Genomic DNA, 11,361 nt, shown 5'->3' with positions numbered 1-11,361 from the left:
GTCATTAGCAGAGGTGGAAAAAGTACTCACATTTTCTACTAGAGTAAAAGTATCAATACTTTGAAAATAGCAGATCTAGCAGCTCACAACATGTGAGCTTGTAGATCGTCTATTTTCGAATAGCCACGGTATAAAATAGGGCTAAAGTGGTATATGTATGTTTTATTATAATTTATATCAGCAAAGTAACTAGTAACCTATAGTCTATATACTTTTCAAATAAATGTAGTGGAGTAAAAGTACAACATTTGGATCCCAGATGTAGTGGAGTAGAATAAAAGTATTTGCATTTGGAAATACTCAAGTAAAGTACAAATACCTCAAAACTGTACTTAACAGTACTTGAGTAAAAGTACTTAGTTACTTTACACCACTGGTCTGCCAAAATTATTTAATAAACTATCATCCATCCATCTATCTATCTGTCTATCTATATACATAATTTGCGTTTCATTATTTATATCGAATGTTATCGGAGTTGGTCCATCACGTTGTTGTTATCTATTTTATTTTAATTATTATTATTGATTTCGCCTCTGATCGAATGACGTACTTCCTTCCATGACGCAATGCATCTTGGGAGTTGTTGTTCTGAACACATCCATCTGGCTTCCAGACGTACGGTTGTTGGAGCTGCAGCAGCAGGTATGTAATTAATAATAACCTTTGAATACATGTTTTATCTTTACCACAACATGACAGAATAGGCCAGGCCACGGCGTTATTGTTAACGTTGTTGGGGGTTGCGCGGTTCTGTACTTTGCTTACTAGGAGGATTAGATAAACAAAGCTACCATTAGCCGACATGCTAATCCAACATACAGTCTGGATCACTGAATGGTTCTCAAAGTGCGGTCCGGGCCGGTTCAAGGACTCCGGGGACCCCCAGGAAGTTTCAGGGGGTCCCCAGCTAAATAAGGGAATAGGAAACCAAATGGACCCTTATGGGGTTTTGACTTGTATTGAATTATTACTACTACTACTACTACTACTCCCTCTGTCTGTCTGTCTGTCTGTCTGTCTGTCTGTCTGTCTGTCTGCCTGCCTGTCTGTCTGTCTGTCTGTCTGTCTGTCTGTCTGTCTGTCTCTCTCTCTGTCTCTCTCTCTGTCTGTCTGTCTGTCTGTCTGTCTGTCTCTCTGTCTGTCTGTCTGTCTGTCTGTCTGTCTGTCTGTCTGTCTCTCTCTCTGCCTGCCTGCCTGCCTGCCTGCCTGCCTGCCTGCCTGCCTGTCTGTCTGTCTGTCTGTCTGTCTGTCTGTCTGTCTGTCTGTCTGTCTGCCTGCCTGCCTGCCTGTCTGTCTGTCTGTCTGTCTGTCTGTCTGTCTGTCTGTCTGTCTGTCTGCCTGCCTGCCTGCCTGCCTGCCTCTCTGTCTGTCTGCCTCTCTGTCTGCCTGCCTGCCTGCCTGTCTGTCTGTCTGTCTGTCTGTCTGTCTCTCTCTCTCTCTCTCTCTCTCTCTCTCTCTCTCTCTCTCTCTCTCTCTCTCTCTCTCTTTCTCTCTGTCTGTCTGTCTATTTATATTGTAACATCAATGTTAAATCTACTCTGAGAGGGTACAAATGGACCCATAAGGGTCCATTTGGTTCCATTTGTATTACACTGTCTGAGTTACATGCATTCTGCACCAGCAATACAGGTCCATTTGGTTCCATTTGTACACTCTCAAGAGTTAAATTAACATTGCTTTTACGATACAAATTGGTGTCACAGTCTTAGAGAAAGAAATGCCATTACATCGGGGTCTGTCTGTAGCCTAATGCATTCTCTTCTCTTCTCATCAATGTTAAATCTACTCTGAGAGGGTACATGGGTCCATTTGGTTCCATAAAAAATCTTTAATCTGCATTCGGCACCACAAAATGACAGAACCATGCCATGGTTTTAAAATTAACACCAGAATGTTGGTGTGTCTTTATAAGTTTACCTGCTCAGGCCGGCCCTGGACCCCCGGTGTTATAGTTTAAGTCAGGGGTCTTCAACAGGGGGCCCAGGACTCCTAGGGGGTCCTCAGAGTGACTACAGGGGGTCCTCCAAATCTTTGAGTGACAGAAACTTTTTTTCTTCTTTTTTGTGAACCACTTGAACCCTAGTGTCCATATTCTATTCTATAACTTTTGCCAAAAATAGCAGATCTACAAGCTCACAAGAGAGCTTTGGTGTCGAGGGGAAAAAGAGCAGATTAAGTACAGAGTGAAAGGTCAAGTTTATTAAGTATTGACGGTTCAAGTGGTTAAATATCTGAAAACACAGATTGACATGAGTCCAAAATACACTGACGATTGTGCTGTCAAACAATGAAACTATATGGAATCTATGAACAGGTTGTGGGGGTCCCTGCTTCATCTTTCTCTCAACTAAGGGGTCCTTGGCCTGAAAACGTTGAAGACCCCTGGTTTAAGTCGAGACCAGTTTAACTCGAGACGGCATCAGTCTTCGTCCTAGTAACAGGCTGAGGAGACCATGCCATCGCTGAAAAATATGGATTTACACATTCTGGAGAGCTTCCTGATGGATAGGTTACACTTGGATACACAGTATCTTTGTAGCCATTAAAGGAAACGGGTATTTCTTACATTGATGCTCCTACATATTATCATGCAAGCACCAGTTAAAGTTACTTTCCATCCCTCATATACTGTGCACAGTGCACATCCCATAACCCACACACTGCACATCATTTCGGAGCTCATATCTTTGAACGGGTAAGGGCTAGTGTTAATAAATAAATACAACATGCACAAATGCAAAATATAAGGTGCTCCAAGTGTTATCTATCCATCAGGAAGCTCTCCGGAATGTGTAAATCCATATTTTTCAGCCTGTTACTAGGACGACGACTGATGCTGTCTCGAGTTAAACTGGTCTCGACTTAAACTATAACACCGGGACCCCCATGGGTCCTTGTAGCTCTGCGTTCAGACTCTTCAATATAGTTTAGATTCTAAACTTTATAATTTCCATTTCTACTCAACATTTCACAATATGAAAAATGTGTGAGCCAGCAGTCTGTCTCGAACACTTTTCACTGTGTTCTCAAGACATACGTACTGTAGAACACATTGGGAAGTGGTTACTCCTCACACTAGGGTTATCTTTATGGTTATGGGTATGATTATTATGGTTATGATTGGAGATATGGATATGGATAAGGTTATGATGGCCCTTTAAGAAGCACACAGAGCCTCAAATAGGGACGTCACGCCAGGTTAAAAACTGATTAATATCAAGGCAGAATGCATGCGATCCTGAATAGATCAGATACTCCAAAACTCCAATGAATAAACAAACTATTACTGAATGCATCATTCTATTAGCATAGCTGTCAATGAAGTGCAGTCAATTAAAGTTGATTATTTCACAAAGCTTAACCCCCCTCTCTCTCTCTCTTCCAGGTGAGCCCAGTGCCCACCCCAACTCTCGGTTCTGCACCCCCGCTGGCCAGTGTCCCATCATCGACCCCCTGTGGGAGTCCCCAGAGGGCGTCCCCATCGAGGCCATCATCTTTGGAGGCCACAGGCCCGAGGGTGAGTGGAGACAAGACAATAGAATATTCAGAACAGTATAGAATATAATTTTGGGGGGACTGAGGCGTAATTATAGTGGAACGCAGCAGCTTATTCTCAGGTGATATCACAGTCTGACGTGTCCTTATCTCTGTGTATGTGCGTTCAGGAGTTCCTCTGGTGTATGAATCCTTCAGCTGGCAGCATGGAGTGTTCGTGGGAGCAGCAATGAGATCTGAAGCCACCGCTGCAGCAGAACACCAAGGTCAGTACCTGACACTGGTCTGAGACCATTCACCATCACTCAATTTACTTGTAGTCTCTCAAGGCAGACAGCTCTTCCAGAGCTCTTCTTCAAATGCTACAGAGAGTCTGTAATGCTGACTAGTAAATGTTCTGCACAGGAAGGTGTCATCTGTTTGTCTATTCCAAATCATTTTTTAAACTATCCTCTGTTAAAAGTTGTGCGAGCCAAAGGTCTGAGAGACTTATTTACTTAAAACGGTATGGAATTGTTTCATTGTTAGAACCAAAACATTGAGTCGCAAGATACTCAGGCTTATTGCATCTTGAATTCAGATTCGAAGCAGATCTAAGCAGAGCCTCAACCAAAGAATATATCACACAAATCTCAACAAAAACCCATTGGCTAATCTTATAGAAATATGATGATAAGAGACCAAAACATGGTCAAAAATATCCCAGTATTAATAACCTCTCTCCCTCCGTTCCTCCCAGGCAAGGTCATCATGCACGACCCCTTCGCCATGCGCCCGTTCTTCGGCTACAACTTCGGCCACTACCTCTCCCACTGGCTCAGCATGGCCGAGCGGCCCGGCGCCAAGCTGCCCAAGATCTTCCACGTCAACTGGTTCCGCAAGAGCCCCACCGCCGGCTTCCTGTGGCCGGGCTTCGGCGACAACATCCGCGTCCTGGACTGGATGTTCCGCCGGGTGAGCGGCGAGGCCGGCGCCATGCCCTCCGCCGTTGGCTACCTGCCCGCCGACGAATCCCTGAACCTGGAGGGCATGCGGGACACCGTGGACCTGGAGCAGCTGTTCTCGCTGGACCAGGAGTTCTGGCAGAGGGAGGTGGCGGACGTGAGGAAGTACTTCGACACGCAGGTCAACGACGACCTGCCCAACGAGGTGGCCAGGCAGCTGGACCTGCTGGAGCACCGGGTCAACCAGATGTAGAGAGAGAGAGAGAGAGCTGTAAAGGTCCATTTGGTTCCTAACTGTCAATAATTTAGCTGGGGCCCCAACCGTAACTCCTTCAATGAACCCTGGAGGTCCTCGAACCCATCTTTTAGAACCAGGGGTGTAGGAAATGTATGACAAATCAGAAAGCCATCAGCTCTTCTGTGTTGAAGGACAGTAATCTAACTGAAGAAGATTATGTTAACCCATATACAAAATAAAAACGCTGATCTACAGGCTTGTAGATTGTTTTAAATGCTTTGAAAAGCTTTGGGGGAAAAAAAGTGGGCCTAATTAAAAAATAAATACCTGTAATGACAGATAGAATTCTAGGATAGAATGTTGAAAGTTCTAGATGGAATTCAACATTGATAATTGTAGAATATAATGTTCTTGAATCTTGTTAATATTGCTGATATGTTTTTGTTTTGTTTGTTTTGAAAAAAAGGGCTCTATTTTTCAGAGATTCAGTTCTTTCAAACTTTTACTGTGGCAATTAAATGTTTAATATTCACTGACAGAGAGCAAGGCTTCTCTGATCGTGTTTTAATGTAGTGAGTCAGTAAAGGGCTATACATGTTCCTGTCTCCATCAGATAATCTGAGGGAAAGCGTGTGTCTTACATGAAAAGAGCGTAAAGAGCGTAGAGACACATCGTCAACTAATGTAGGAACTTAGACGTCTTCTATGGGGTCCATTTTGAGTCTGTTCACTGATCCAAACAGATCTACAGTCACTGACATGTTTCTGGAACCAAATGAACCTGTTAGGGTTCGTTTGGTTCCATTTGTACACTGTGAGTCACAGACTTGTATGGGTCAATTTAGACCTCCCTAAAGGAACCCACAGAGTCCCTGGAATCCACTTTGAGAACCACTGAGACCTACTTTCTCCAGATGATTTAAGTCTCTCTTTTAGTTATTGTTCTGATGCATTGCTTCACAGTTCAGACCTCAAGCCTGCCGCTATTTAAACATAAACTATTGAAACGCACAGTATTTCTATATCATAACCATATGGATTTATATGGTTGTCAGAGAAATAATAATGCCAAGGGGATCTGGGTTTAAATGTCGAACCTGGAACGTTTTTGGGTTTCTTTCCTGTTTTCCTGTTGTTGTTCCTGTTGTTGTTTTTATATTGCATTGTTTTATTTTGTGTTTCTGTATATGATTGGAGATTAAAGAGGGGGAAGAAAACAAGAATAAACCTTATTTAAATGTGTTTGTGACTCTGTTGCGTTTGTCAGTGCCCTTGACTGTGGTTGTGCTTTTGTTGTGTGTACCATTACATGATAGCAAGAGTATTTAAAGGCATTATAGGTGGTTATTGGTGTATATTTAGCCTGTTTATGGCCATGTCACTATGCAGGACAATGTGTGATCTACAAAGCTCCTACCGGCATACACATTTGCTTGTGATTGCAAGTAACCATTTAGAGCAGCCCAGCCAACCTGTTGAACAATATAGTTAGCACTCTGGTCTGGTGATTCATACACATACACATTTTTACTATAACTGTGACATGTCATGTCTTTATGACAACATGTAGGCTATTTTGTCTAAGACTATATTCCCAAGGACCCCCAGTTTCGTACTGCATTAAAACTGAGTGTACAATATAGAACCATTAGCTATCCATTTGGTTCCATCTTACACTTTCAGAGTCACATACCTGCAAGGATCCATTTGGTTACATACTAACTATCAATCATTTAGCTGGGGACCCCCTGGAACACTCTCAAGGACCCCGTGGGGACCCTACTTTGAGAAGAATCACTGGCACTCCAGTAGATCATTGGTTGTCAAAGTGGGGTCTGGCCTGGGGACCTTTAGGGGTCCTTGAAGGAGTTCCAGAGGGTCTCCAGCTAAATGATAGTTTGAAACAAAATGGACCCTTATGGGTATGTAACTCTCTCAGATATAGTAATACCATTAAATGGGGGGTCGTAGCCTAATGTCAAACTGGGGGTCCTTGAAATTAAAATGGTTGAGAATCACTGCTAGAGCTGCAATAATATCCTCTTATGTGGGGGTCCCTGGCATCTTTACAAATGGGGGGTCCATGGGCTAATAAGTGTCAATTATGGGGTTCCTTGACATGAATAGTTTGAGAATCACTGCAGTAGGCCTAGATGGTCTCTAGCCCTGAATGTTCAACCTCAACCTGAGGACCAGTCGGCTATCGAGTCGGCTAACCATGTTTGTACACATTGGTTAGTACATAGTTCATGTTTCATGTTTGACAGATACTATCCTATCTATGATGGCTCGGAAATGATCAGACCCTGAGCATGTAAAGTATGACTGAGACTCATAGCTTGGAAAGAAATGGAGTCATAGGTCAACAGCAAGGCCATCATTTGAAAGCCCTTTTCCTACATAGAAGCAGATTTCATTGTGAATATTTTGGGTTGTTTCATCTCACCACAGGTACCCTTTGAACATTGACACTGACACACCTTTGGAGGCTCAAAAGTACAAGTCAATAACAGAATGTGTGTTTTATAGATTGCTTATGTAAATTAATCTAACTAGTGTTATTACTTTTGTAGGTTGACAGTAGAAGCCGTAGCAGCTATTGAACACAGGCCTACACCTTGTATGATGGCGTTGCACACTTTCCAATAGACTATCTAGAAGATCAGGGGTTGCAGATGCTACTAATTTTGAGCTTTTGTGGATGTGTTACTTTCGGGTGGCAACGCTCAATGTGTTAATATGGATCCCATCAACGTTATAGCACCAGTGTCACTCTTGATTGACTCCTTGGCACGCATTGTTTCACTAAGGTTAAGGTTTAAGTTAAGGTTTAGGTACTGTTCATTCTTACTGAGTTTAAGGGTTAGGGTACAGGTCAACACTATAGAGGGGTATGCGGTAACATCATCGTACCTGGTTATACGTGAACCCATATAAGGTGGCAAAAACATCAGTAGGAGTCAGCAGGAGTCATGAGAAGTTATGAGGAGACAGAAGGAGTCAGGAGGAGTTTCCCAACCAGCTCTTTTAACTCTAATGCTTCATGTTGATGCATATGATGCATACCCATTACCCTCATTTAGTTATTACCCTAATACTCTAGTCTATTACACTATTACACTGCTACACTATTACATTATTACACTATTACATTATTCCAGTATTCCAGTATTATCACTGTTACTCTATTACACTGTTACGCTGTACGACTACAGAAAATAAGTCATTATATTGAACTTCAGATGATAGAGTTTATTTGTCATTGTAATACAGTACAGGTACAGGCACAGTTTCATTGTCAACGATCAACTAATTTCCAAAGCACAGTACACGTACAAGCACATACACAGTATGTAGTATAGTATTAGTATAGTACAGTACAGTATTGTAGTATATTCCCAGCCATTCATCACCTTTATTGTTATATCTTGGCATTGTATGTTAATAGGCTGGTCTACAATGATAAAAATAAAATGATTGTACTCCAGAAATGTCCCAACTCTATAACTTTAATGATGTCCACAACATTTGTCCTCAAGCTATTGTGAATGAAAGCATGTTTTTCGGTTTTGTATGAACAAAGATATTCAGTGAACAAAATGCTAGATTTGTATAGCAGGCATTTACTTAGAAGTCTTTCTATCATAGGATAACAATTCAAGTTGGCCCCCCATCGTTTTCAGTCTATATAGATATCGAGATATATAAATACAGTCTGTATATATAATATAAAGAGATGCGTACAGGTTTAGAGAACTTGACAGCCTTCATATCCATATGTTGGTTTCAGACAAAAAAACAAGACACTGATTCCTAGAATATAAGTTATTGTTCTTGGTACCACATTCACACAGGCATGTAAGCCAATAATCATCTTTTAATTTACAATGTTGGCTTCCTGTGATGATATGTACATGTGTACGAAATGTCCCACAACCGAATAATGAACAGACTGCTGTCTATAAAACTCAGCACCTTGGTTTTTATCATGCTGATGTGTTGCTTTAAAAAAAAAAAGGTCAAACAGTGCAGCCAAACAAACACAATGTAATTTACAGCTGAACAGTACAAATTAATGTTTTAGAAAACCTTTGCAGCGAGGAATAGAAAAGGCAGCAACAAAAATATCGAATCTATATGTCCAACAAAGAGTTACAGACTTTATAACCACCTTCCTCCTCTTGGTTGCAGAGTAATCCTTAACTTGTTCTATGCTAAAACAAGAAGGGAGTCCGTGCTGGAGAACTGATGATTTAATAACAAAAATACATTCCAAAAACATGTGAACAGCCAGGGTTCTACTTCTGTATCACTCGTAAAACAAATACAAGGAAATGACGGCTTGTACAAATGCGTGGCCACACTCTTCTCTCACTGAACTAAAAGTAAAAACCGCACCAAGCATATCCCATCATACCCCTCTGCAGCCCGCCAACTACTTCAAGGCATAGTTAAAGGCACATACCCCTGGCATAGTGTACATACAGTAATGTAGTATAGGGTTACAACAATTTAGAGCCCCCCTTAAAGAAGGGTCCCTGGAATCCACTTTGAGAACCACTGCTGTAAGCAATAAAATACTTTTAAAAATCAATCTTTTGGTGGTTACTTTTGGGTCAAATTATTAATTTCTTTATGAATTAGCTGCACAATAAGCATGTGGGGCGGCATAGCTCAGGGGTAGAGAAACTGGTATTAGAGCACGAAGGGTATAAATCCCGAAGGGTTCCCAGTTCGAATCCGGGCTCCCCCTGAGTTAATGTCGAAGGGTCCTTGGGCAAGACTCTGAACCCCTAATTGCTCCCGGTGAGTAGGTTGGTGCCTTGCATGGCTTCCTCCGCCACCGGTGTATGAATGTGTGTGTGAATGGGTGAATGTAATGCACAATCTATGTAAAGCGCTTTGGATTAAAAGCGCTATATAAATGCACCATTTACCATTTACCATTTATAAGCAGAGTATGGGGATTAGGTCATTGAGATATCAATGACTGTCTTGTCTGTGGAAAATTCTAGTGTTTTTATTCACATTATTTTGTTCTTATTATGATCATAAGGCCCAGTTACTGAATGTCAGTCTCCAGGTTTTCTTTGGAACATGTATGACACTGATTTACTGTATGACCAAACCGACATAGCAGAGAAACATAATCTTAAAACACAACTGCCTGAAGAAGCCTGCTGGCTACCCAATATGCAAGCACATACAATTGAAACATATCTATCCACAAGTTTCCCCGGGAGTTTACTGAAGACTATCCGGACCAAATATCCAGGTTTAACAGCAGACATACAAGCTCACGTCGCGTCGCAGATGCAAACCGTTGTGAGCTTGTTAATCGGCGGCGGAAGCTCGGTGCAGACGTCTGCGCAATGCACTATGGGGCGTTGGAAACTCGTGGATACAAGAGTGATAAATACACATTTGTAACCATCAATACCGGTTCTGTTAAGATTCTGTCGTTTCACTTCTTTCCACAAAATATTAGAAAAAGCTCAATAGTGGGCTTGATAAAAGCCCGGATCAATAAGGAGGATTGATGAAAGGTGCTCATTATTTATCAATACGAATTAACGAGCGTCATCCCTATAGGAAGGACGTTGGTTCTCAAATGTTTTATTAACTCTTGAGGGTTCAAATGGAACCAAATGGACCTGTGAGAGTCCATTTGGTTCCATTTGCACACTCAGTTACAGAACTATAAGGATCATTCAGGGCTAAACAGTAGCGCTTTATCTAATCACTGTGTATGTCCGTGGAAGAAAAAAATATTTGACAAAAATGTCTCCCACACACCAGCATGGCGATGTCCACATAGCAGCAGCAGGTATGCATTGCATGTACATACGGTTAGACATAGAAGTTAGACATAACGTAGGCCCACTCCAGAGTGTACATGAGGTTAGACAAAAGGTGCAAAGAGTAGTAGCAGCAGCAGCGCAACAGCAGATCCAAGGTCCACAAAAGAATAAAGTTTCAAAAAGTCAAAATGGAACTCCACAGGCACAGCATAAGAAAAGCAGTCCATTCGTGTTCCAGTTGGCTGAATTGCACTTGTGTCCATAGGAGTGAGATCCAGAGGGACAGAGCAAGAAGACCAGATTAGCTGGTATTCAAGCCTGCATAATGTATTCATGGCGAACAGCATCCCCAGCTTTATCCACGATACTAGTGGTTGGAAGGACCCGGCATGGATGGCAACTCTATTGTGTCTGTGATGATGTCACAGTCAGCAAAGAGAAAGGGTCGTGTCACCCCCCGGCTCCACCAAAATGACGGCGTCGTGCCAGCGTCGGACGCCGTCAAAAAATGAACCGGGGCGAATTTGAGCGTCCGACGCGGACGTTGACGTCGGCAGTGGAGCACCCTTCATTGATTACAACGGGAGCGTTCCCAATGTTGACGTTGACGCGACGCTCGACGCGCCCGGTGGAGCCGGGGGGATAGACAATCATGACAGCGAACAGCGGCAGGGTTGATGGCACACTGTTGGCAGGTGGGTGTGTGCTGCACTGTTCACTAGCCGGGATCTCTTCCCTGTGCTCCAGTCTTGGGAAGCCAGCCTGAGAGCAGGACCTTTGTATGAAAACACAAAAAAAGAAAACACAGGATATTTAAAAACAACACTTTGTTGTGTTTTAAATGATCAATAGTACAATACATGGATTGGCTGGGGAAAAT

At 42.4% G+C, this 11,361-nt stretch overlaps 1 protein-coding gene across 1 annotated transcript; it reads left to right on the top strand.

The window, feature by feature from the left end:
* Positions 1–569: 569 nt before the first annotated feature.
* On the top strand, positions 570–4,695 carry LOC308287256 (phosphoenolpyruvate carboxykinase, cytosolic [GTP]-like; the record flags this gene model as incomplete). Its single annotated transcript, XM_080728372.1, has 4 exons — positions 570–645; positions 3,389–3,520; positions 3,669–3,764; positions 4,238–4,695. The coding sequence occupies 4 exons, from the start codon at positions 570–572 to the stop codon at positions 4,693–4,695; spliced, it is 762 nt and encodes a 253-aa protein (XP_080584498.1).
* Positions 4,696–11,361: the final 6,666 nt, after the last annotated feature.

Source organism: Nannobrachium achirus, assembly GCF_963921795.1.
Source record: "Nannobrachium achirus genome assembly, chromosome: 6".
In the NCBI taxonomy this organism is placed as follows: Eukaryota; Metazoa; Chordata; class Actinopteri; order Myctophiformes; family Myctophidae; genus Nannobrachium; species Nannobrachium achirus.
The sequence above is the reverse complement of the archived record's forward strand: the minus strand, read 5'-3'. Positions and strand labels throughout refer to the sequence as shown.